The sequence below is a fragment of the Lithobates pipiens genome, unplaced genomic scaffold, assembly GCF_037356315.1.
Source record: "Lithobates pipiens isolate NorthernLeopardFrog02 unplaced genomic scaffold, aLitPip1_a1.2 Scaffold_18, whole genome shotgun sequence".
Taxonomy (NCBI): domain Eukaryota; kingdom Metazoa; phylum Chordata; class Amphibia; order Anura; family Ranidae; genus Lithobates; species Lithobates pipiens.
The window spans coordinates 487,470,582-487,494,978 of NW_027507758.1; the positions used below are offsets into that span (position 1 = coordinate 487,470,582).

Consider the following 24,397-nt stretch of genomic DNA (forward strand, 5'->3'; position numbering starts at 1 on the left):
ATTACATTTATATAATTTTTTCCCCCACAAATAGAGTTTTTTTCTTTTGGTGGTATTTGATCACCACTGTGTTTTTTTTTTTGTTTTTTGTTTTTTTTGCGTTATAAATGAAAAAAAAATAAAAAATTTAGAAAAAAAAACAATATTTTTTACTTTCTGCTATAAAACATATCCAATAAAAAAATCGAATTTCATCATAAATTTAGGCCAGTATGTATTCTGCTAAATATTTTTGGTAAAAAAATACCAATATTAATTGGCTTGCGCAAAAGTTGTAGCATCTACAAACTATGGTACAGTATATATACTGGAATTTTTATCTTTTTATTTTTTTTATACTAGTAATGGTGGCGATCAGCAACTTATAGCAGGACTGTGACAAACTAACTGACACTTTTGACACTTTGTGGGAATCAGTGACACTAATACTGTGATCAGTGCTAAAAATATACACTGTCACTGTACTAATGACACTGGCTGGGAAGGGGTTAACATCTAGGGTGATCAGTGTGTTAAATGGCTGATGTTATAACTGATCACATGAGCAGCACCATGGGAACTGCAGATCAAACAGAGGCTAAAATGGCAGCTTCCTTGACTGCAAAGGATAGGGGGGTTTAGTTCTGCCTTAACACATTACACTTATCTCCCACCATTATTTCTGAAGTTCTTTTTTAATGTGGAACTAAATTTCTGCCGTCTCAAACAGCGAGCAGGCAGGCTCTTTATTGTAGAAGAGACATGCAATGTCTATTCTGCAATAAGATGCAACTACCTGCCTGCTCGCTGTCTTCTTCTGTATGTAAACTGAACTGCTCATGCACAGCTCAGCTTACACTGCAAGCCAGGACTATGTGCCATTATGACTGGCTCCTGTGCATGCGCAGGAGTGACGTCATCCCACGCTGGCCAATGTACATGTCCGAAAACCAGCACACAGCCGAATTTGCCAGCACTGGCAAGGGATGGCACCACTGAAGTGAAGGTAAGTTTAGTTCCACTTTAACTTGGCTCTAATGTAGTCCTAACTCTTAACCTAATTCCTAAAGTAAATCTTCAAGCCTAGTTTAATTTTTAGTTCAGAACTTGAACGTTGCGTCAAAAAAAAGGTGTGCATAATCCTACAGTTCGTTTTCTCTAGAAAGCATCCACAGCTAGGGTTCAAAAGCCTGTGCTCTGCCAGAATGCTGTAGGGAAGGACCATTGTTATATACAGTGGAAGCATCAGTTTCTTTACAGAGGTCCTCCACACACCTTGTTGAGTCAAAGGTAATGCTCCAAATCAGCCAGGACCATGAGCTTTGCTAACTGAAAATCTATAGGCAGTGGCATTGGGAGGGGGGGCTGAGGGGGGCTGGATCCCCGAGTGGGTATCCAAAAACCACCGGGTCTTGGGAATGCACAATTCTATTATTAGCCCCAAACCCGATCGGGGACGGTCTGACCCCAAGTGAGGCCGAGTGACATAGCAGGTCCAGCCTTCTGTAGCCTGTAGTGCCTTTGATGGACTTCCCAGTGGTCCAATGCCGGGATCGCGGGAAGTGTGACTTCCATCATAGGTGCTGCAGGCTCCAGAAGGTGGGAATTACAATGTGGCCGCCTCGCCACTGTGAGAAGATCCCCACTCGGCGCTCGGGCGGGTGGCTCTCCTCTCCTATCCTGTCCTGTCATGGCTCTGGCTCGGGCTCTGGTTCTGGCTGCCTGGAGTGCCTGCTGTCTACTCTACTGTGATGGGCGTGCCGCACACTATGGCTGAGCTGCAGGAGGAGGTCACGTCACCTGAAGTCTGGTCAGGTAGGTCAGTGTGTGTCAGTGTGGGTCAGTGTATGTCAGGTAGGTCAGTGTATGTCAGTGTGGGTCAGTGTATGTCAGGTAGGTCAGTGTATGCCAGGTAGATCGGTGCACATCAGGTAGGTCAGTGCGCATCAGGTAGGTCAGTGCGCGTCAGGTAGATCAATGCATGTCAGGTAGGTCAATGCATGTCAGGTAGGTCAGTGCATGTCAAGTAGGTAACATTTCCGCCCCTCCCCCCCCCCCCCCTGTTGGACTTCGGGCTTTTTTTTTCGCCACCTAGCAACACCCCTGGCTATAGTGTTAAAAAGGAAAACTGCACTATTACCTCAACGAAGAGTATTGTCTGTGGGAGGGATTTTGCGCTTTCCTGCCCCCTGTACTGTGTGTTACACAACTCTACCTCCTGCACTATTTTCATTTTGTACCCCCAACCCCTACTGTGTATTACATACCTCTGACCCTGCTCTCTGTTTGTTATGAATTCCTAAACCCAACACTGACTGCAGCACTCTGCATAATATGTACTCCTGGCCCTTGCACTTTGCGCACCCTGAACCCCTGCACTCTGTCTTACAGACTCCTGCAATATATACTCTATATCAGGGATATGCAATTAGCGGACCTCCAGCTGTTGCAAAACTACAAGTCCCATCATGTCTCTGCCTCTGGGTGTCATGCTTGTGGCTGCTAGAGTCTTGCTATGCCTCATGGGAATTGTAGTTCTGCAACAGCTGGAGGTCCGCTAATTGCATATCCCTGCTCTATATTGTAGATTACACACTTCTACACTATACACAATATGGTGTATATTCCATACTTTTCATTAAAGTGTTTGTTGTCTTAACAGTTGCTGGTTGCTAAGCAGTCTCTGAATGAAGTTCTTCTTTAACCACTTTAACCATTATGCAGCGGCAGGTTGGCTCTCTTGTGCAAATCGCCGTAGCTGCATGGCGTCTCACGCAGGTGCGTTAACATGCAGGTGCGTGCCTCTGGCGGTGTGCACTCGTGCCCGCTGCACGAGCATGCTGAAGAGTCAGGCAGACTTGAAGTCCACCGGTGACCCACGATCGAGGTATACAGAGGCAGATCCCCATTCTGACAGGAGGCATGACAGAGACCTATTCTATCCAGTGATCAGCAACAGTGATCTCTGTCATGTCCCTGCCAACCCATCTCCCCTACAGTTAGAACACGCTGAGGGAACACATTTAATCGCCCCTAGTTTTTTTGATCGCCCCTAGTGTTAACTCCTTCCCTGCCAGTGACATTTATACAGTAATCAGTGGATATTTATAGAACTGATCGCTGTATAAATGTCAGTGGTCCGAAAAAAGTGTCAAAAGTGTCCGATCTGTCCTCTGCAATGTTGCAGTCCTGCTAAAAAGTAATCAAAATAATAAAAATGGCATAAATCTATCCCCTATTTTGTAGATGCTATAACTCTTGCACAAAACCAATCAATATATGCCCATTGCAATTTTTTGTTTACCAAAAATATGTAGAAGAATATATATCGGCCTAAACTGATGAATACATTTTTTTTTGTTTTATTGTCGCTCTTTGTTCATAGCACAAAAAATAAAAACAGCAGGGGTGACCAAATAACACCAAAAGAAAACTCTATTTGTGTGAAAAAAGGGAAGTCAATTTTGTGTGGGTACAGCGTCGCATGACCACACAATTGTCAGTTAAAGTGACGTAGTGCCGTATCGCAAAAAATGGCCTGGTCATTAAGGGGGCAAATCCTTCCGGGGCTGAAGTAGTTAAGGTAGGCTCAGATGAAGTGTTAACTCGCCATTTGCAATAGAACAGTGGTTTTCAACCTCAGTCCTCAATTATCCCCAATGGGCCATATTTTGGGAGCTTCCCTTGAATAGCTCTTATCAATACAATGTCATTTATATTGATTTAAAGCAGCTGTGCAAAGTAAAGGAAAACCTGAAAACATGGCCCGTTGGGGGTACTTGAAGACTGAGGTTGAGAAACACTACAATAGAAGAGTCATTTTTTTACTGATTGTGCTGAGGTTTATATGTGTCTGTGAGACTTTTGCTTGTGACACAGCAGTCAAAGCATATTTTATAGGTACGAGGAATCCTGTGTTTTGTATAACCATGCAGTAAGAAAATAAAATGCTGCTCCAGATGGAACCAGGTAAGCTGGGGAATGGACTACTCCCAGGGGTGCTAACCTCGGCTCACCAGCCGTGCAGTTGGATAAAAAGGAATGGAAGGCTGCACACCGAGGTAGTGACAAATCTCTTAATTTGTAAAATCCATAACATGAATAACACCACAGGACAGAAAAACAGGTACAGGTAGACGCGTTTTTCACACAGCGACGCTGTGATTACCTAATGAATAAGCACAGCGTTGCTGTGTGAAACGTGTCTACCTGTACCTGTTTTCCTGTCCTGTGGTGTTATTCATGTTACGGATTTTACAAATCAAGAGATTCATCACTACCTTGGTGTGCAGCCATCCATTCCTTTTTATCCATTTGTATAACCATGGCTCATAAGCCCTTCCCACTATTAAGCCGGGCCATGCCCACAATTTTACCACGCTCTCTCTTTTCCATGACACGCTACGCACGTTCCAGGTCACTTAACCTAAAATGTCCCTCATTCTCAAGTTCTAAATTTGGTAGGTATGCTGTAGCCAGGGCCGTCTTTAATATTTATTGGACCCTGGGAAAAAATATTCTTGGGCACCCCCCCATGCAATTTCACTCTCCACCTGCTCTGAGACATACAATAAATAGCAACTAGACTTAAAATAAGTTTACTGTATCAGATCAGGCAGCAATTGTGATTGGATGCCAGTGGTTACAGCATATCATTACTGCTTACTGACTGGTTGCTAGAGGTTACAGCACACATTCTGGCTCACTGATTATTTGCTAGAGGTTACAGCAAATGATTTCTGCTTGTTAGTTGGTTTCTAGAGATTACTGTACAGTAATACTGCTCACTGATTGGTTGATAGAGGTTACATCAAATGATTTATGCTTGTTAATTGGTTGCTAGAGATTACTGTACAGTAATACTGCTCACTGGTTGCTAGAGGCTACAGTACATCATCTCCTCATTGCAGGGGAGCATGATATACATATGAATGCTGCCTTTATTTACATATCAATTCCGCAGATCGCAGCTATTTACTTAGTAATGCTGCCGCTATTTACATGTAAACACAGGATCGTTAGGTGAGTCACCTGTACACAACAATATCACAGAGCTGGACAGCATTAGTACCAGCACTTCACACGGAGATATGAGGACACAGCACAGGACTAAAACAAGGAAATTTAAACTGGGATAGTTGGCAAGTATGAAGCAGCTTTGGGCCCCACAACAATGACAGGGCCCAGGGCAGCTGCCCCTTTTGCCCTGCCTTAAAGACGGCCCTGGCTGTAGCGCATGCATGCTCTTTGCTATCCTGAACCTTTTTTGTATTCATAATTCTAGCTTTTCACCTGTTTAGTAAACTGCAAGCTACAAGATACTCACTGTCTGATCACTTGGCCAATTACTGATCCTGTGAAACCACAATAAATATGTAATAGGTCACTAATTCTTCACAGCTCTAACCAAAATGAATAAAAACATTGGCCTTTACAATACATACACCTATATATAGGAGTATGCAAGTAAGGGACCTCTTCTTCCTAGCAAAAAATACACCATATGATTGTCTTTTCTAAAAATGAAACAAGCCTTCTGATTAGTTGCTATGGACAACAGTATTTTTTTTCCTGTGACTATATTTTTTCGCACATAAACCTCTTTTTTTTCTCTTTTGGGTCTGCTTGGTCTTACAACATTTGCATAGAGAGGGTTGGTATCCAAAATCCCAAACTACTGTTGGCTAGAAGCTTTGAAAATCTGAAGTCTTATTGTGTATTCCTGCTCCTCCCATGTGATGCATGACAGTGTACTTTACCCTCGTCAAAGTACTACACTTTCAACACAGAGCAGATTACTCACTTGGGAGAGTGGAGGCGTCTGAAGCAACTAGACTTGTCAGAAGGGAATCTGTCATGGGATTATGTAGCAAGCAGACCCAGGCTGGGTGGATATACCCTACTACCCTCCTTTGCATCTATGGGTTTTTTACCTACATGAGACCCTCTGAACCTTTCCTGACACCATATCTCACAGGACCAGTACACAACCTGACAATTGAACAGGTAGGTGAAGTAAAATGCACAACACTTTGGGTTTATTGAACTTATATGGTATATGTTTAAATAATAATACCCCAAGTGTGCATCTTTTAAAGCTTATCCTAACAGGGTACAGCACTGTACACCATACTTTTACTGTATGCAAAAACAGGAAATCAGACCAGAGATACTGCACTAAATCTGTACACACTTAAAGTGGCGTAAAGGTTTCAGCTATGCAAAATACGTTTTGTTCTAAAAAAAAAAAAAAAGGCTATAAATGACATTTACAGATATATACGTAAAATGTATAGAAAGTTATCAGAAGTGAAAAGATATACAATAAAATGATCAGTACATTTGGAATTTCAGTGCCAGCTGTCTGGTATTGGTAGTTTTTGATGGAGAATAAATCCAAGTATCTAACCTATCTTAATACCTACTCTACCTGACATTTAACACTTGACCTAACTCCTAGGATTAAATCCTAACCTTGGAACTTATCCTAACATGAAGGCTGGGTTCATACTACAGTGTTATCAAAATGCTGAATTTCTTCTTCTCTAACAATTTTCTTTTATTGAGAATCCTAGGCAGGTTACAAATGTGTGTTATGCTGCATTGAAGGTACAGAAAACGAATGATATATTTTGCAAAGTCAACAAAATATTGCCAAAATTAAGAATGTTTAACATAAATATTACTGCACTCTATGGTGTTTTGCTGTGTTTTTGACATGCGGTGAACAACTAAATGCACAGATTCAACCCATATTACATATAGTTACATAGTAGGTGAGGTTGAAAAAACATACAAGTCCATCAAGTCCAACCTATGTGTGTGATTATATGTCAGTATTACATTGTATATCCCTGTATGTTGTGGTTGTTCGGGTGCTTATCTAATAGTTTTTTGAAACTATCGATGCTCCCCCCTGATACCACCACCTGTGGAAGGGAATTCCACATCCTTGCCTCTCTTACAGTAAAGAACCCTCTACATAATTTAATGTTAAACCTCTTTTCTTCTAATTTTAATGAATGGTCATGTGTCTTGTTAAACTCCCTTCCGCAAAAATGTTTTATCCCTATTGTGGGATCACCAAAATATGTGGGAGCTATTTTAAGTATATGTACATCCTAGGTGAGTGAGGACGTTTCCTGCACACAATAGACCCATTTCTCAGTATTCATAAGAAAATGTAATATCCCCTACCTAACCTCTGCGCAGTGTGAAATAGTCAATAGCATCAAAAAATAGCCTGCTCTCTTTTATGCTTCGTAAAGGTACAAAACATTTAACAAGGAATCTTTATGTATTTTACTAAAAGGGCCTAATTGTAACAAATATTGTATTTAGAAAATGGCTCATGTTTAATGCAAGTACTGCCAGTATTGAATGTGTTACATTGTTAGTTAGCCAAAACAAACTTGTATTCCCAAACAACTCCAAGGACAGACACCCTGTGGCAGTCATTATCTGTAAGTGTTACAATCATTTTTATACTAATTATCAAGCTGATTTGTAAGTATTCATTTTATGATCAAATGACAGTAGTTAGAGCAGCATCTCATACCCTTTTTAAGGGGGTGCTCAAACGTTATTTATCATTTCCATTTTTTGAAATTGTGTTTTCTTGTTTTTAGGCCCCATTCACACCTGAAGCTCCAAAATGCTAGAGGAGAAAAAATCTATTCTCTATAGAGATGGTTCACATCTCCACTCCATGTGCTGGTGCCTTATCTGAATTAAATTACCCTCAGAACCTGTGTAATTCATATGTGTTTGGCTTTAAAGGGATGAGGTGGCAACCCTAATTCTATGTCACCTGAAGCCAAACTATAAAAAGAGGTGTAGCTCAAAAAAAATAAATAAATGAAAAATTTGTCAAAAATGAAAGACGATCGAAACATAGTCATCTAATTGATAAATCTGGATAAGGACGCATAGGAAAGCCACCGCCAGCACCCAATACTACTGACTCTTACCATCAGTGTGGTAAGAGCGGTCTTCTTTCTCATATTTATGTAGATGCTGGAGTTTATTCATGGAATTCTTATCTATGGATGAGGTCTTGGAGGTCTTTTTGCTTTATTGAATGAGGTTTTGACTCTCTGTGGAGTGGATCGATTTGTGGAGGAGGATCGTTGGGATCATAACCTATACATTTAATGTGTGTACCCTACACACCGAGGGTGAGAGTCAGTAGTATTGGGTGCTGGTGGTGGCTTTCCTATGCATCCTTATCTGGATTTATCAATTAGAGGACTTTGTTTCAATTGTCTTCAACCAAATAATCTTTTTACATTATTTTATAAGCGCTACACCTTTTTTTATATTTTGTATCATTGCACCCAGCAATATAGTTTCAGACACTTTTTTGAGTGTATACTACTATTTTTTAAGCGCAACAGTTTTGTATTTTTATTGTCTGAAGCCAAATGCCGAAACTCAATAAAGTTCTGGAGCTTTTTTTTTGTAGCTCAATTTGGGCGGATTTGGGCGTTTTTCGGCTTTTTACATTGGTGACCCTTTTACCTATACAAAATTGCGGCAAAAATGTGGTAAAAGCATGCAACTTTCCACCTGAAAACGATATGCTCAGGAGTGAATGCATCATGTCTGTGGCCTTCTTCTCCTGATGAAGTGAATGAATATTCACAAAATGCATAGAGATATTGGATGCACTGTTCTTTATTAATCTGGCCACGTGAGGACATTTGAAATTACATATATATACACTAATATAATGTAGATTTTATACAGATATATGTTGGAATACAATAAATCAGCTTGCTTTTTGTACTAGTTTTCCAAGTACGTATTAAACTTTCCATGTATTGATTAAGAAACTGATATTTTATGTATAACTTCCAGTGATTTGTCTCAAATAAAGTCCCATGTACAAATGAATTGTTTTGTGTACTTCTTAAGTAGGAATGGAGGTGCAGCACTATACAGTGCATCTGGAAAGTATTCACAGCGCTTCACTTTTTCCACATTTTGTTATGTTACAGCTGTATTCCAAATGGATTACATTATTTATTTTTCTCAAAATTCTACAAACAATACCCCATAATGACAACGCAAAAGAGGTTTTTTTTAAATCATTGCTAATTTATTAAAACAAAAAAAAACAAAAAAAATGACATGCATATAAGTATTCACAGCCTTTTCCATGGCAGTCAAAATTGAGCTCAGGTGCATTCTGTTTCCACTGATCATCCTTGAGATGTTTCTATAACTTGATTGGAGCCCACCTGTGGTAAATTCAGTTGATTGGACATGATTTGGAAAGGCAAACACCAGTCTATATAAGGTCCCACAGTTAACAGTGCATGCCAGAGCACAAATTAAGCCATGAAGTCCATTGAATTGTCTGTAGACCACTGAGACAGGATTGTATCAAGGCACAGATCTGGGGAAGGGTACAGAAAAATATCTGCAGTATTGAAGGTCCCAATGAGCACAGTGGCCTCCATCAACCGTAAATGGAAGAAGTTTGGAACCACCAGTACTCTTCCTAGAGCGGGCCACCCGGCCAAACTGAGCGATCAGGGGAGAAAGAGCTTAGTCAGGGAGGTGACCGAGAACCCGAGAACCCACTCTAACAAAGCTCCAGCATTTCTTTGTGGAGAGAGGAGAACCTTTCAGAAGAACAACCGTCTCTGCAGCACTCCAACAATCAGGCCTGTATGGTAGAGTGGCCAGACGGAAGCCACTTCAGACACATGAAGGACTCTCAGACCATGAGAAACAAAATTCTCAAGTCCAATGAAACAAAAATTGAACTCTTTGGCCTTAATGGCAAGCGTCATGTCTGGAGAAAACCAGGCACCACTCATAACTGGCCAATACCATCCCTACAGTGAAGCATGTGCAGCATCATGCTGTGGGATGCCAAATGTGCTTCAACAACGTATTGAGCAAAGGCTTATGTACATGTGATTTTTTTTTGTTGTTTTTAAATTTTAATAAATTTGAAAAGATTTCAAACAGATTTCTTTCACATTGTCATTGTTGGGGTATTGTAGAATTGTGAGGAAAATAATCAATTTAATCCATTTTGGAATAAAGCTGGCCTTACACCTATAGATTATCTGCAGATTTTCTATGGTTAGATGAAAAAAGTGGAAGATTCCTCCATCCACACAGTTTAGTGAACATGGAGAAATCTGTTGCACTTTTTCCATCTAACCATAGAAAATCTGCAGATAATCTATAGGTGTATGGCCAGCTTAAGGCTGAAACATAAGAAAATGTGGAAAAAGTGAAGCGCTGTGAATACTTTCCAGATGCACTGTATGCACCATATCACAATTCAATTTGTTATAAATACACATTTGATCCAGAGAAAGGTAAAGAAGACCCATAAAGCATGGTTTGGTTTATTCCAACACTTCCTTATCTCCAATGGTAAATGCATACTCCCTGGAACAGCATTCTGCAACTTTTTCTTATAAATGTTAATAACCATTTATATTTTGTGCATTAAGAAACATATCCACATCTTTTTTGAAGCAATCTATTAAAGTGGATCTTCACTCTCAATCACATGTTGCCTCCCCTCCACTATACAAAATGGGCTCTCTTTTTTTATTTTTTTATTGGAGGGGGTGGTGCCCAAGGGCTCATCATCTGAGAACTGCCAGCTGAACCAGGAAGAAGGAACAGATTCCCGATGATGTCACTGAAGAAGATGGCAGCATCAGACCGAGCGGGGGGGGGGGGGGGGGTAGAGGAGAAGCAGATCTCAGCAGGACAATGCTGGACCCACTGGGTGGGTGAGTACTTTAAATATGCAACACCCACAGCCAGGTAAGGATTGGTTAAGACTGGTTGAGGCTGAAGATCTGCTTTAGGTTGGTTGTAACTGGTCCCTGTGGAAGACTAATTAACATTTTATACCGATTACTGCAAAGAATGTTTTTTTTTTTTTTGTTTTTTTTTTACCTAGCTTTGTGTGTATGTTTAACCACTTTTTCATCCAGACCAAGCTGTTCTGCAAAAGTCACAGATAAAAACATTTATTATATTGTATATTTTTCAAAACTCTGGTTATTGTCACTTTGGAGACTAGCTTGCTTTTTATGTAAATATGGAGAAAAATATGAATAAAGGCATATAAAATAAAAAAGGAATTCATATACTAAATACTACCATTATATATTTAATAACTGCATACAGCTACCAAGATACAATATTTTTTTTTTACTATAATGGTTTTGTGTCAACTTTATTTAGTTGTTTTTTTTTCTCCATTTATGGGTTTTAAATAGCTTTTTATTTACATATATATTTAATACAAAGCTTCTCAGAGCACTATGGAATAGAGAGAAAACAGCAGAGTTGCTTGTGATGAGGCACATTTTATCTGATGGAAATTTTATATTGATCTGCCCAACAAAGGATGAGTTGCTGCTCATGAGTCTTTCATCAAAGAAGCAAACTGAGAGCCTTTAAAATGAAAAAAAAGGAGCCTAAAGCTGCAGCAGCTGGCTCAAAAGTAGAAAGCAAACTATTATTATGGTGTTTTTCATATTTACCTGAAAAGGTTTTCATTTTAGTCTCAACTATAATCAATAAAGAAAATAAACAAAATCAATAAAACAACTTTTTTTTCAGATTGATCCCAAAAGTAAAAAATAGAACAATATACTCAGTAAGTATTTCTGCTTACCGATAATTGCAACAGGTTGGCTCGGGTAGGGTGAAGGAATGTCATCCTGTCCCACAGTACAGGTTTTGTACTTTATGTAATCATGCTTTGGGTAATTTAGTGACTAGACTGATAAGGACTTCTAATTCAATATATCAATGGCAGTTTATATCTTTTACCACTGGTGTGCTTTATGCTCTAGAAGAAATGGATAAGTAAGAATTGGCTTTTGAAGTTGTAACAAATGTTTTTGTGTGAAGCTGAGTCACTCAACATTCAAAGTATAGATTGTTTTCCCCAGTACATATTTATTTTAAATTTGACCTTGAAGGACCCCTATATGACTAAAATATATCTAAAGCAATATTTTTATTTTAGTGTTAAAGTGGTTGTAAACCCTTTACAACCACTTTAACCTACAGGTAAGCCTAGATTAAGGATTACCTGTAGGTGCTTGAAATATCTCTGCAAATCATTGCACGCCGATTTCTTCTGTGCATATGCTGGAGTTAAAGGGCACGCTGTGCCGTTTCTAGCTTGGGTCATGCCGTTAAAGGCGGCTCCCACGCGCATGCGCAGGAATGACGTCACGCGACGTAACGCCACTCCGGCCAGTCACAGAGCCGGAGTTCGTGGCCCCGGAAGGAAGATGGGTGAAGAATGGATGCTTACTACTAGTGAGGAAGATGGGGACATTGGGGGCTTCTCCTGCAGGTAAGTTTCACATAATGGGCTACTATGCGATGCATAGTAGCCCATTATGCTTTACCTTTGCAGGGAAACAAAGAGAAATTAACACCCACTAGGGTTTACTTCCTCTTTAAAGTGGCAAGGGGTTAGCACTCCTATCAAATTTTAATTTCTAGTTGTGTCCCCATTAGGGAGACACATTCTCTCTAGTTGACCTGGTGACCACTATTGCTGGAATGATAGTGAAGAAGAAACCAAAAAATGGAGTTGCCACCAGAAGAAAATTTGAAGGGAAATTTGCCAATGGGAACTTTTGTTTCGGTGACAACTGTCTAAGAGAGAATTTCCCTCACGTTGCAGATATTTCTTCTCACTTCCAAGGATGGAAAAATAATTAATGGTTTATGCCAGTCATTATTCAACCTGAGAGACAAAAAGTTTGGGCTTTAGTTATACTATAAGCTAAAATCATCTAACCCACCCCTTCTCCTCCTGAACTCATTTACACTAACACCTCCCACCCCAGGTCCTTACCATGTCTTGTGCAATGATGACTTTACTTAGCAGGAATCCTCTTTGGAGCTGACCAACCTGCACACTGAGCCCTCATAGACTTGTATATAGCCTCCGCAGGTAGCAGTTCCAGCTTGTGCAATGATGACTTTACTTAGCAGGAATCCTCTTTGGAGCTGACCAACCTGCACACTGAATAATAGACAGAGAATGTGGGATATCACAATTACTTCGAGGTAAAAGTGGATATCCCAAGTATAGTCACTAGGTGAAGAAGTGCCATCGCCCGCAATGGATGTATACAGAGAACGAGACTGGAGGGACTTATGGACTTTATTGGCACCAGTATAACACAAATATTTTTCATTAAATGATTTATTATTATTCCAAAAATATACAAAAGTGATTAAAAAACAGAAATAGATGGTACATTCAGTCGCCGAGACCTTAATCAGCAAACAATATCATACTACAACTCATGTAATTATTAAATATGGTAAGATAGCCAACAAAAATCCATTAAAGATTGGAGTGTAGATATATGTTCACAGTGATGATATGCTGATATAGGATCCCGTGCTTATGTCCGACATGTTTTGCGTCCCATCAACGCTTCTTCTGGGGCGCAGTAAGATTCTTAAAAGCAAAGAAGGAAACTACGTCAACAGATAAAATATATAATATAATGCATAGTACATCTATATTTAGTACATAATATCTAATAGATAGCAAGCAGCTAGCATACATCAAGGTGCCTGTCAAAAGACGATATGAGCGTGCAGCACATAGACAGTCATATTAGGACACTGCGGGGGCACACACAATATAATATTAAAGATAAATGAAGATGAGATTAGATTGATTAAAATAACCTGGCAGAATTACCCTATGAGACAAGGCGCTAGTGAACAGATAATGTGGTGTCTGGATCGCAAAGAAGTACACAGTTTGAGAATCGATGGCTAGAGATAAGATATGTAAAAGAAAAAAGTTTGTAAGAAGAGTTCTAGATACCAGTGTATTGCATAATATGTATATATGTCTATACTATATAATGGTATGATGATAGCATTAAAGAAAAGCTCACCGGCATCTAGTGATCCATTTAATAAATTTCAAGATGGTCCAATATAGATAATTATAAATAGAATATCATATCTCAAATCCAGAGCACAAGTATGAGAAGCCTGCCCGCAGGTGCATCCAGTAAAACGGACCAGGTAGGGCTGAGTGTCTAAAAAGTATAGATTATATAAAGGGTTAACAATGAAGATAAGGGAAGAGAGATTACCTATATTAGGGCCAGGTGCAGAGCGCGAATGTCAAACTAATATAGGTAATCTAACTCTGTAGATTATATACCTTGATCTTATTATATCTACCCACTACCAATCTCTCTTCCCTTATCTTCATTGTTAACCCTTTATATAATCTATACTTTTTAGACACTCAGCCCTACCTGGTCCATTTTACTGGATGCACCTGCGGGCAGGCTTCTCATACTTGTGCTCTGGATTTGAGATATGATATTCTATTTATATTTATCTATATTGGACCATCATGAAATTTATTAAATGGATCACTAGATGCCGGTGAGCTTTTCTTTAATGCTATCATCATACCATTATATAGTATAGACATATATACATATTATGCAATACACTGGTATCTAGAACTCTTCTTACAAACTTTTTTCTTTTACATATCTTATCTCTAACCATCGATCCTCAAACTGTGTACTTCTTTGCGATCCGTACGCCACATTATCTGTTCACTAGCGCCTTGTCTCAGAGGGTAATTCTGCCAGGTTATTTTAATCAATCTAATCTCATATTAATTTATCTTTAATACTATATTGTGTGTGCCCCCGCAGTGCCCTAATATGACTGTCTATGTGCTGCACGCTCATATTGTCTTTTGACAGGCACCTTGATGTATGCTAGCTGCTTGCTATCTATTAGATATTATGTACTAAATATAGATGTACTATGCATTATATTATATATTTTATCTGTTGACGTAGTTTCCTTCTTTGCTTTTAAGAATCTTACTGCGCCCCAGAAGAAGTGTCAATGGGACGCGAAACATGTCGGGCATAAGCACGGGACCCTATATCAGCATATCATCACTGTAAATATATATCTACACTCCAATCTTTAATGGTTTTTTGTTGGCTATCTTACCATATTTAATAATTACATGAGTTGTAGTATGATATTGTTTGCTGATTAAGGTCTCGGCGAATGAATGTACCATCTATTTCTGTTTTTTAATCGCTTTTGTATATTTTTGGAATAATAATAAATCATTTAATGAAAAGTATTTGTGTTATACTGGTGCCTATAAAGTCCATAAGTCCCTCCAGTTTCGTTCTCTGTATAAAACCTGCACACTGAGCCCTCATAGACTTGTATGTAGCCACCCCAGGTAGTGGTTCCAGCACTTGTCTTGTTCGCCCTTTCATTGGCTTCCAGAGATCCAGAGATAGCCATACGGTGCAGCCCTAGAGTGATCTACAGTTCACAGTTTGAGAAAGGCTGCCCTAGGCCATTAGCTCATATAGGCAAAGCCCTTTTTTTAGTGGGTTTATACATTTTACTGTCATTTTGTAAAGTACTACAGGAGACGGTGCTTTATAAATTGATAATAATAATAATGTGCTTCTCCCCTTCTCTGTAATTGTCCTTGCTATACTGCTTAGCAATCACAAATATGCAAATTCTTCCATGCCCTTAAAACTATCCTACAGATTTTGCCATGCAAAATAAAAGTAGTAGTCATAGTTCAAGGCATAATACCGATTTACCTGTTGCCTGTTAGCAATTATTGTGTATTACATATTATACAATAGCTTCCATTTTGTTATCCAGTGACATTTCCCAGCAACTTCCTTCATTGCATCACCTAAACTCATAGTAGCTGTTTTTTCTCTGGCAAACCTTAATCTAAAAATACAGGTCCATCTAGTTTCATAATCCATGCTTGGCATAATAGGAATGCATGATTAAATAGCACTTACCGTACCGTAAATAGAAAAGTGAATTTCATTAAATGTGGTTTAATCTACTCTTAAACATATATTCCTCAGCATTGTCCTTTGGTATTCATGTAGGATGAGTTGGAAGTTACTTATTAAAAGCTATAAAACTTACACAATATTGTGGTAGGGAATCCTTTGCTCAGCCATTTATCAGTGCAAAGTATATCATCATAGCTACTTTATAGATACAAATGTACATTAGCATAGTCAGGCGATATGTAATTAGTGAGTAGAATTGCTCCTCCACTATGCTGCTTTAATAGCATTATTTGTTTGCAGTACTATGGTGCTGGGTTGTTATTTTAAGTCCCCCAGATTCTATCTGCATTTTTACATAATCTAAAATTATGCTAGCTGGTTAATTCATTTTTACCTGGTTCCACCATGTGTGAATATGAATGCCTTTGGCAGCCCATAGATGAGCAAGCATTTTTCTATAAACCAGTGGGTTGAATGTAAAAAAAAATGGACCCTATTAGTCCATCCACACATTCAAGGTGGATGGGGGAATCCTCCCCAATGAGATATTCCCTGCCACTAGAATACACTAATTAGCATTGCAGGCTTTAGCCTGTGGTGCTGATCGAGTAGGGGAAATCCAATTGGGCAGGCCCTGCTGAACTGGCCAAATTTCGGCCCATGTATGGTCTGCTTTAGATTGCCTCCTGTACAACCCCAGTTGATCCATGTACTAAGTGCCTTCAGTGGTAAAGACTGATGTGAAATCTTCACATTTCTCAATGACGACCCAACACACCAGCCAGGACTGCTGCGGTGTGTTTAACATGAGGCACTTTGCATTAAGGCAACACGTTCATTTAGCCACAGCAAACCAAAAATTGGAAATATTGCATTTTGTTAGTGCGGCCTAGCACAACACACAATAACAGGCATTGAAATTCATCAACAAAATTAAAATTAATTATTGCGGTGCAATGGTCTAATTGGGCCCTAAAGCATTGGGAGATGTGCTTCTGCTATATTAAATGAGTAATATTGCCAACAACACGGAATTCTAGAGTTAATACAGTTAGATGATAAACAAACTTTCCAACCTTAAAATTATCCTTCTTTGCATTGCCTTCTACCTCACCCCTGAAGTATACATTCATATTTATACATTTCTCTATCTAGAACAAACCACATCCAGCTGTCTTCATACACAGCTGAAGTGGCTGCTGGTGCTGAAAATGTTTTCAGGGGCGCAAACAAACTGAAAAATTCTGAAAAAAAAACATCAATTGCAGCCTCACTGTACCTATCAATTGCAGCCACTGTGCCATCAAATGCAGCCACTGTGCCCATCAAATGCAGCCACTGTGCCATCAATTGCAGCCATTGTGCCCATCAAACACAGCCATTGTGCCATCAAATGCAGCCACTGTGCCATCAATTGCAGCCATTGTGCCCATCAAACTCAGCCACTATGCCATCAAACGCAGCCACTGTGCCATCAATTGCAGCCATTGTGCCCATCAAATGCCACCACTGTGCAAGCAAATGCCGCCACTGTGCAATCAAATTCCACCACTGTGCCATCTAATGCTGCCACTGTGCCCATCAAATGCTGTCTCTGGGCCATCAAATGCTGTCTTGATGCCATCAAATGCAGCCACTGCCCCATCAATTGCTGCCACTGTGCCCCATCAAATGCTGCCACTGCGCGCATCAAATGCTGCCACTGCGCCCCATCAAATGCTGCCACTGTTCTCCATCAAATGCTGCCACTGTGATGGCAAAGTGCAACAGTAGCTGCAATGCATGAATCTATCTATTTACATAGAGGGGGTGGCTAGAGAGAGGGAGCGGCGCCCGTGCGCCCCAACGGATGCACCACCACTGCCCAACTGTTAACTGCAAAACTTAAAGTGACACTAAACGCTGCTTTAAAAAATATATATTCAAGTTTGTATTTTTAACTCCAAAAAGTAGATTCTTTTGCTCTCAGCCTCCTCCAAATCTCCAATTTTTTTTTGCTGCTGTGATCTAACTTCATGATAGAGAGTCGCTACGTTTATTCTCCATGATCACACTGTATGTAAAAATGTTGCTCGCTCCTAAGATGGACTGTGTTCATAGAACAGTACATACTGTATGACTATTCGCTTGCCTAACACTGAACCGCCTCTCCTTCAATCAGGTGCTCGGGTCTGTTACCTGTCACCTGATTGACTGAAACAACAGGCGCCGATATTGGACACCTATCAGGAGGCAAGGACGGGAGATGAGGCAGGAGAGGAGTGCCCAGCCGAATGGGCGGGGAGCACAATGGCAGAATTTCATGGGCACACTATCAGCATTTGACGGGCACACTGGCAGCATATGATGGGCAGTTTGGCACACTGGCAGCATATGATGGGCGCACTGGCAGCATTTGATGGGCACAGTGGCAGCATTTGGCACAGTAGCTGTGTTTGATGGCACAGTGGTTGCATTTGATGGGCACCTTGGCAGCTTTTGGCACAGTAGCTGCCTTTGATGGCAGAGTGGCTGCATTTGATGGCACATTGGCAGCATTTGATGGCACAGTGGCTGTGTTTGATGGCACAGTGTCTGCGTTTTATGGGCACAGTGGTGGCGTTTGATGGGCACAGTGGCTGCGTTTGATGCGCACAGTGGCTGCGTTTGATGGCACAGTGGCTGCGTTTTATGGGCACAGTGGCAGCGTTTGGCACAGTATCTGCATTTGGCACCGTGGCTGCAATTGATGTTTATTTTTTTCACACGTTTTTCAGTTTATTTGCGCCCCTCCAAACATTTTGAGCACCAGCAACCACTGTCACAGAGGACTGTATAAGGAGGCAGAGGAACCAATAAGAAACAATTTCTTCAGCAATAGAATGCAGGGCCATTACATAGTGTGAATTGATTATTTATTAGAGAATAACAATACAGTCTAGTGTCACTTTAAACAATATAAAACTGGCTTTTCAGTTTCTGGTAGGCGCTAAAGATGGGCAGAAATACACACAATCCATCAACAGAAAAGAAAGCTGTGTAGGGTATCCAGTTTTTTAATATATTCAAAATGTTGCTTTTTGTATGTTGTACTTCTTTAAAGTGAAGCTGTAGCTTGATTGCAGATATTTAGATATTTACATATTCTTTGGAAGCAGCAAACAAGCTTTAAAACAATCTCCTATGGAGTGACCTGAGCTGATAAAATGAAAGTGAAAGTGTTTCTGCTGAAAACTTTAAGGATGAATTACTCCACAGTGACTACTTACTGTTTGGCACGAATAAGAATATGCCAGTTTTTTAATGTCCATAGTCTGGCCTCTGTTGTACCTTAAATGCCACCCTCTTTACGTTTTGGTAATTTTCTTATCTGTGTGCTTCTTCCACAGGTGACAAACTCTGTGTTCCCAGTATGGACGTACAGTTACTTGGTGATATTATTTCCAGTTTTTGTACTTACAGACTACGTAAGATACAAACCTGTGATAATCCTACAAGGCCTGAGTTACATAATCTCTTGGGTCTTGTTACTGTTTGCCCGTGGAGTGCCAGCGATGCAAGGCCTTGAGTTTTGCTATGGTGTCGTGACTGCCACAGAGGTGGCCTATTTTTCCTACATTTACAGTGTGGTGGACATAGAACATTACCAGAAGGTCACCAGTTACTGTCGGAGTATAACCCTCGTGGGTTTCACAGTTGCCTCTGTGTTGGGCCAACTTCTAGTCTCTTTGGCTGGAGTTTCCTATTTTTACCTTAATGTCATTAGCTTGGTGTCTGTGTCAGTTGCTTTTCTGTGCTCTTTGGCGCTTCCAATGCCAAAAAGAAGCATGTTTTTCCACCAGAAAGAAACAGGAGATGCAGCTGGGAAGAAATCTAAAGATTTAAAACCTGCCAGGGATAACATGGAAACACCACAATGTACAGAACTACAAGACAACAGAACTATGACAGAGCCAGACGCAGAAGATAAGAATATTGAAACAAACTTTTGCAAGGTGTTGTGGTTACTATGTAAAGACTTAAAAGATTGCTACTCTTCATCTCAGCTTATTTACTGGTCTTTGTGGTGGGCGCTTGCAACAGCTGGATACAACCAAGTAATAAACTATGTTCAGGTTTTGTGGGAACACGTAGAACCAGCTCAGAACTCCACCATATATAATGGAGGTGTAGAGGCCGTGTCTACCTTTCTGGGTGAGTGCCTTACATTTTTTCATTTATTGAAGTTCAAAACTTTGTTCTTATTTGACTGTAGTGTTTTGTAAGGTTAATGTTCCATAGGTATTAATTACCAGATGATTGTGAACACCCACTTAAATATTTGTGTATAGTTTATTGTAGAGTTTCTTTGCACTGTTTGTACTTCTAGTCCCTCCACTTTTTAAAGTTGAACTTTTTTAAATGTTGAGCTGCTATTGTTTTTCGGGCACCCATGCTGGAGAGCATAACCAGGTTAAGTGTGGTCACCAGCTTACCCCCAGACAGCTGATTGCAGCCAAGGAGAGGAAAGAAAAAAACCCTTGTTAAAACAGGAGCAGAAGCAGGGGTGACCCATCCATTGGGGGGGGGCCCAGGCACTGTCCTCTCTATCACGCATAGCATATAATGCATATCATGAATCTATCCATGGCCACCACTGCCACCCCGTATTCCGACATCTGGCCCCTTTTACAGTGGCGGCTTTTTTTAAGCACCTGATTAGAGCCATAGGCTTTACTAGGCTTCCAAATAGGGTGGACTCAGAGTGCAGAGCATTGCGCTCAGAGCCCATCCAGATGTGTTAGAAAAGCAAATGAATATTTGCTTTCTAACACCAAACCGTCTATCCATCAATCAGGAAGTATGGGTCTGATACTCAGCACCTGATTTGCTGAAAGGACAGGGGCTCCTATTGGACGTCCAGCAGGAGGAAAAGCATGGAGGAAGCATGGAGAACACAGGAGCCGCCGCCGCCTGACCCGCTGCCCATCCCACAGCGCGCCGCTGTTACCTGCTGCCTGACCCGCCATCAAGATGGAGTAAGTGCCGGCCAGACAGCGAGCAGGCGGGCAGGCGGGTGGTGCTGGGGTCACAGTGGCTGCATTTGATGGACACAGTGGTTGCATTTGACGGGCACAGTGGCTGCATTTGACGGGCACAGTGGCTGCATTTGACGGGCACAGTGGCTGCATGTGACGGGCACAGTGGCTGCATTTGATAGGCACAGTGTCTGCAATTGACGGGCACAGTGTCTGCAATTTACGGGCACAGTGGCTGCATGTGAAGGACACAGTGACTGCATTTGACAGGCACAGTGGCACGCAATTGATGGCACAGTGGCTGAATTTGATGGGCACCGTGGCTGCATTTGATGGCACAGTGAGGCTGCAATTGATGGGGTTTTTTCAGTATTTTTCAGTTTGTTTGCACCCCCCATAATTTTTTAGCACCAGCCACCACTGAGCAGAAGAAGGGAGGTAGAAGGGGCATTGAGCCTCTATAGCCCACATATGTATTACTAGTGTACACCCCAGAGTCTGTATAGAGCAGTGATGGCGAACCTTGACACCCCAGATAGTTTTGGAACTACATTTCCCATGATGCTCATGCACTCTGCAGTGTAGTTGAGGATCATGGGAAATGTAGTTCTAAAACATCTGGGGTGCCAAGGTTTGGGTGGGGGTGATTAGGGGAAGGGGGCCCCCCACCCAAAGCACCTTGTCCCCATGTTGATGAGGACAAGGGCCTCTTCCTGACAACCCTGGCTGTTGGTTGTCGGGGTCTGCGGGCGGGGGGCTTATCAGAATCCGGGAGCCCCCTTTAATAAGGGGGCCCCCAGATCCCGGCCCCCCACCCTATGTGAATGAGTATGTGGTACGATGAACCCCTACCAATTCACCTGGGGGAAAAAAGTGTAAATAAAAAACACACAACACAGGTTTTTAAAGTAGTTTATTAGACAGCTCCGGGGAGTCTTCTTCCGACTTTGGGGGTCTTCTCAACGGGCTCCTCCGCTATCTTCTGCTCTTTTGCCGCTCTTTTGCTAGCGGAGGAGCCCAGCTTTCTCCTTCGTCGTTGCCGCCGTCCGGGGGTCTTCTTCTGACTTTGGGGGTCTTGTCCCACTCTTCATTTCTTCTGGCAGGCCTCCGCTATCTTCTTCCAGCTCTTTTACTAGTGTTGGCTCGGTCTTCTTGTTCATCGCTGTCGCCGCCACCTCCTCCTCCTCCTCCTTATTCTTCTTTCCGATGTTGACACAACGCTCTCTCCGGCCGTAATGCCAGGGACGTGTTGAGCGGTGATTTATATAGGCATAAGGGGCGGGCTCACCGGGTGATGTCACCTGGTGACTCCGCCCTTATGATGTCACAGTCCCAGGGGACACAGTTTTTTTCAGCATTGGGGTTCCCCTTTAAATCCATACCAGGCGACCGGGCTCGCGAGGTGTCAATCTCGCTGATGGAGGCAGCAACATTGACTTCTTTCACTAGTCCTGTCTACCTGGAGTCACGTTCAAAATGAACGGACTTTATTCCGTGTGTGTGCAAGTCCGTTCATTTGAAAAGTACGGCACACTAGCACACAGACAGGCGGATAGTCCAGCAGACAATTTTGAGTCAAGACTTCTTTCTGAGTCCGCCGGACTTTTGGGAAGAAAAAGTCCAACGGAGCCCACACACGGGCGAATTGTCCGGCAGACTTTGGTCCGCCGGACTAAATCCTCCGGATAGTCCGATCGTATGTACACGGCATGAGTGGTTTGCGCCTCTGTTTCTAAGGCCGCGTACACACGGGCGGACTGTTTGCCCAACTTTGTCCGCTGAACAGTGTTTCAGCGGACAGTCCGCTCGTGTGTGGGCTTCAGCGGACAGTTTCAGCGGACAGTCTGACGAACAAAGTTTTTCGGAATTTCCATAAAACTGTCCGCTGAAACTTGGTTTGAGCGGACAGTCCGCTCGTGTGTAGGCTTGTTCGTCAAACTAAGTTCCGCGCATACTCAGAAAGGATTTACACGCCGAAGGTTGCATTGCAGTGTATAGGACGTCGTTTTCTAGTCCCGTCGTACGTGCCGTTCACGTCATCGCGCACGGTTTCAGCGGACTGTTCGTTCATCGTGTGTGGTCAAGTCCGTTCATGCTAATTTTGAGCGGACTGTTTGTCAAACTGTTTGACGAACAAGGTTGGGCGAACAGTCCGCGCGTGTGTACGCGGCCTAAGAATGGTGCCAATCTCTGTCAGCTGTAATTGATTGTAAAGTGTTTTTTTTTAATGGAAATAACAAACATGTCTGTCTCCGATAGCAAGCAATTGTACTGCGTGTTTAGAAATGACTTGCTAAGCTATTGCTAGACTTGCCAGGCTTTACAAGTTTGTTGCACAATTGCGGCAAATCCTCATTGCAGGACTCCAGATCAACTTTCTTTGCAAACTTTCGGCAAGTCTGCTGCAAATTCTGATTCAGTTATGTTGTGCAATAGTCATGCCACCACAGGGGGTCTCTGTGGCTGAATTTTCATGCTATAGACTTGCAGAGCTCTTGCTGTAGACTCACCACTGCAACTTTGCTCTTGCTAGGGGCTTGCCAAGCAAAATTACTACAAATTGGAAAAGTGTAAACTAGAACTTTTGCTTCAAGTGCTCTGCAAGTGTACAACTTGCCAAAGTTAACAGACTTACAATTCAACACTGTCACAAATTTGTGGCAAGTTATCCTTGCTATCTGGGGTGCCATGGTTTTGCACAGAGCAACCCCAATCCTCTTCTTTTCGGCTCTCCCGCCGACGAGCCGCTTGCTATGGGAGCATTTGTGAGTGCTCTCTCCCAAGCCCAAGCTCTGTGGGGATTATTTACTAAAGGAAACTCCACTTTGCACTGCAAGTGCACTTGTAAGTGCAGTCGCTGTAGATCTGAGAGGAAGCTCTGAAATGAAGGGAAGCTCTGTTGATTTTATCATCCAATCATGTGCAAGCAAAAATAATGTTTTTTTTTTTCCTTGCATGTCCCCCTCGGATCTACAGGGACTGCACTTGTACTTCAAAGTGGATTTGCCTTTTGTACATAACCCCGACTGTTTGGGGATAAACCTTATATATTGATAGCAATACTCAAAAGATAGTAAAAACTAGCAACTGTATGAGAAGAGCTGCAAACTATCTGTGTTAGCAGTACTTTGTGTGACATTTTTTTTATTTTATTATAGGGAGATTTTACTGATGGACTTGCTATGTCCCTGCAGTAAGAGGGTATTAGTGTTTAAAATCATGCATTTTTTTTCTTTGACCTTAGGATAATTTATCTAGGCACAGCCGAACAAAACGGAACATAAAAATCTTCACGTTGTCCAACATCCACAGAAAACTGGATATTGAAAATATCACATGGTGGTCTTGAGATCTAACAAAGTAACACTGCAGCCAAATGACACAAAGATTACATAGATGAACACGTTCTTTATCTGGATGTTGGGAAAGGGTGAGAGGGGGAGATACTGTACCACTGTAGTGTAAGAGCTGTGCTAACATCATGTGAAAATTCATTGACCCTGAAAAAAATAGTAAGGTTCAAATTCAATATTACCAAAAAGACCATTTATTTTTGAC

General features: G+C 41.4%; 1 protein-coding gene across 1 annotated transcript in view; it reads left to right on the plus strand.

Annotated features, from left to right (window-relative positions):
• Positions 1-5,769: 5,769 nt before the first annotated feature.
• Positions 5,770-24,397, plus strand: part of SLC19A3 (solute carrier family 19 member 3) — a 44,609-nt gene continuing 25,981 nt past the window's right edge. Inside the window, exons 1-2 of the mRNA XM_077488509.1 lie at positions 5,770-5,985; positions 19,211-20,015. Coding sequence (XP_077344635.1) covers positions 5,836-5,985; positions 19,211-20,015 — 955 coding nt within the window. The 5' untranslated portion in view covers positions 5,770-5,835. The remainder of the gene's footprint in view (positions 5,986-19,210; positions 20,016-24,397) is intronic.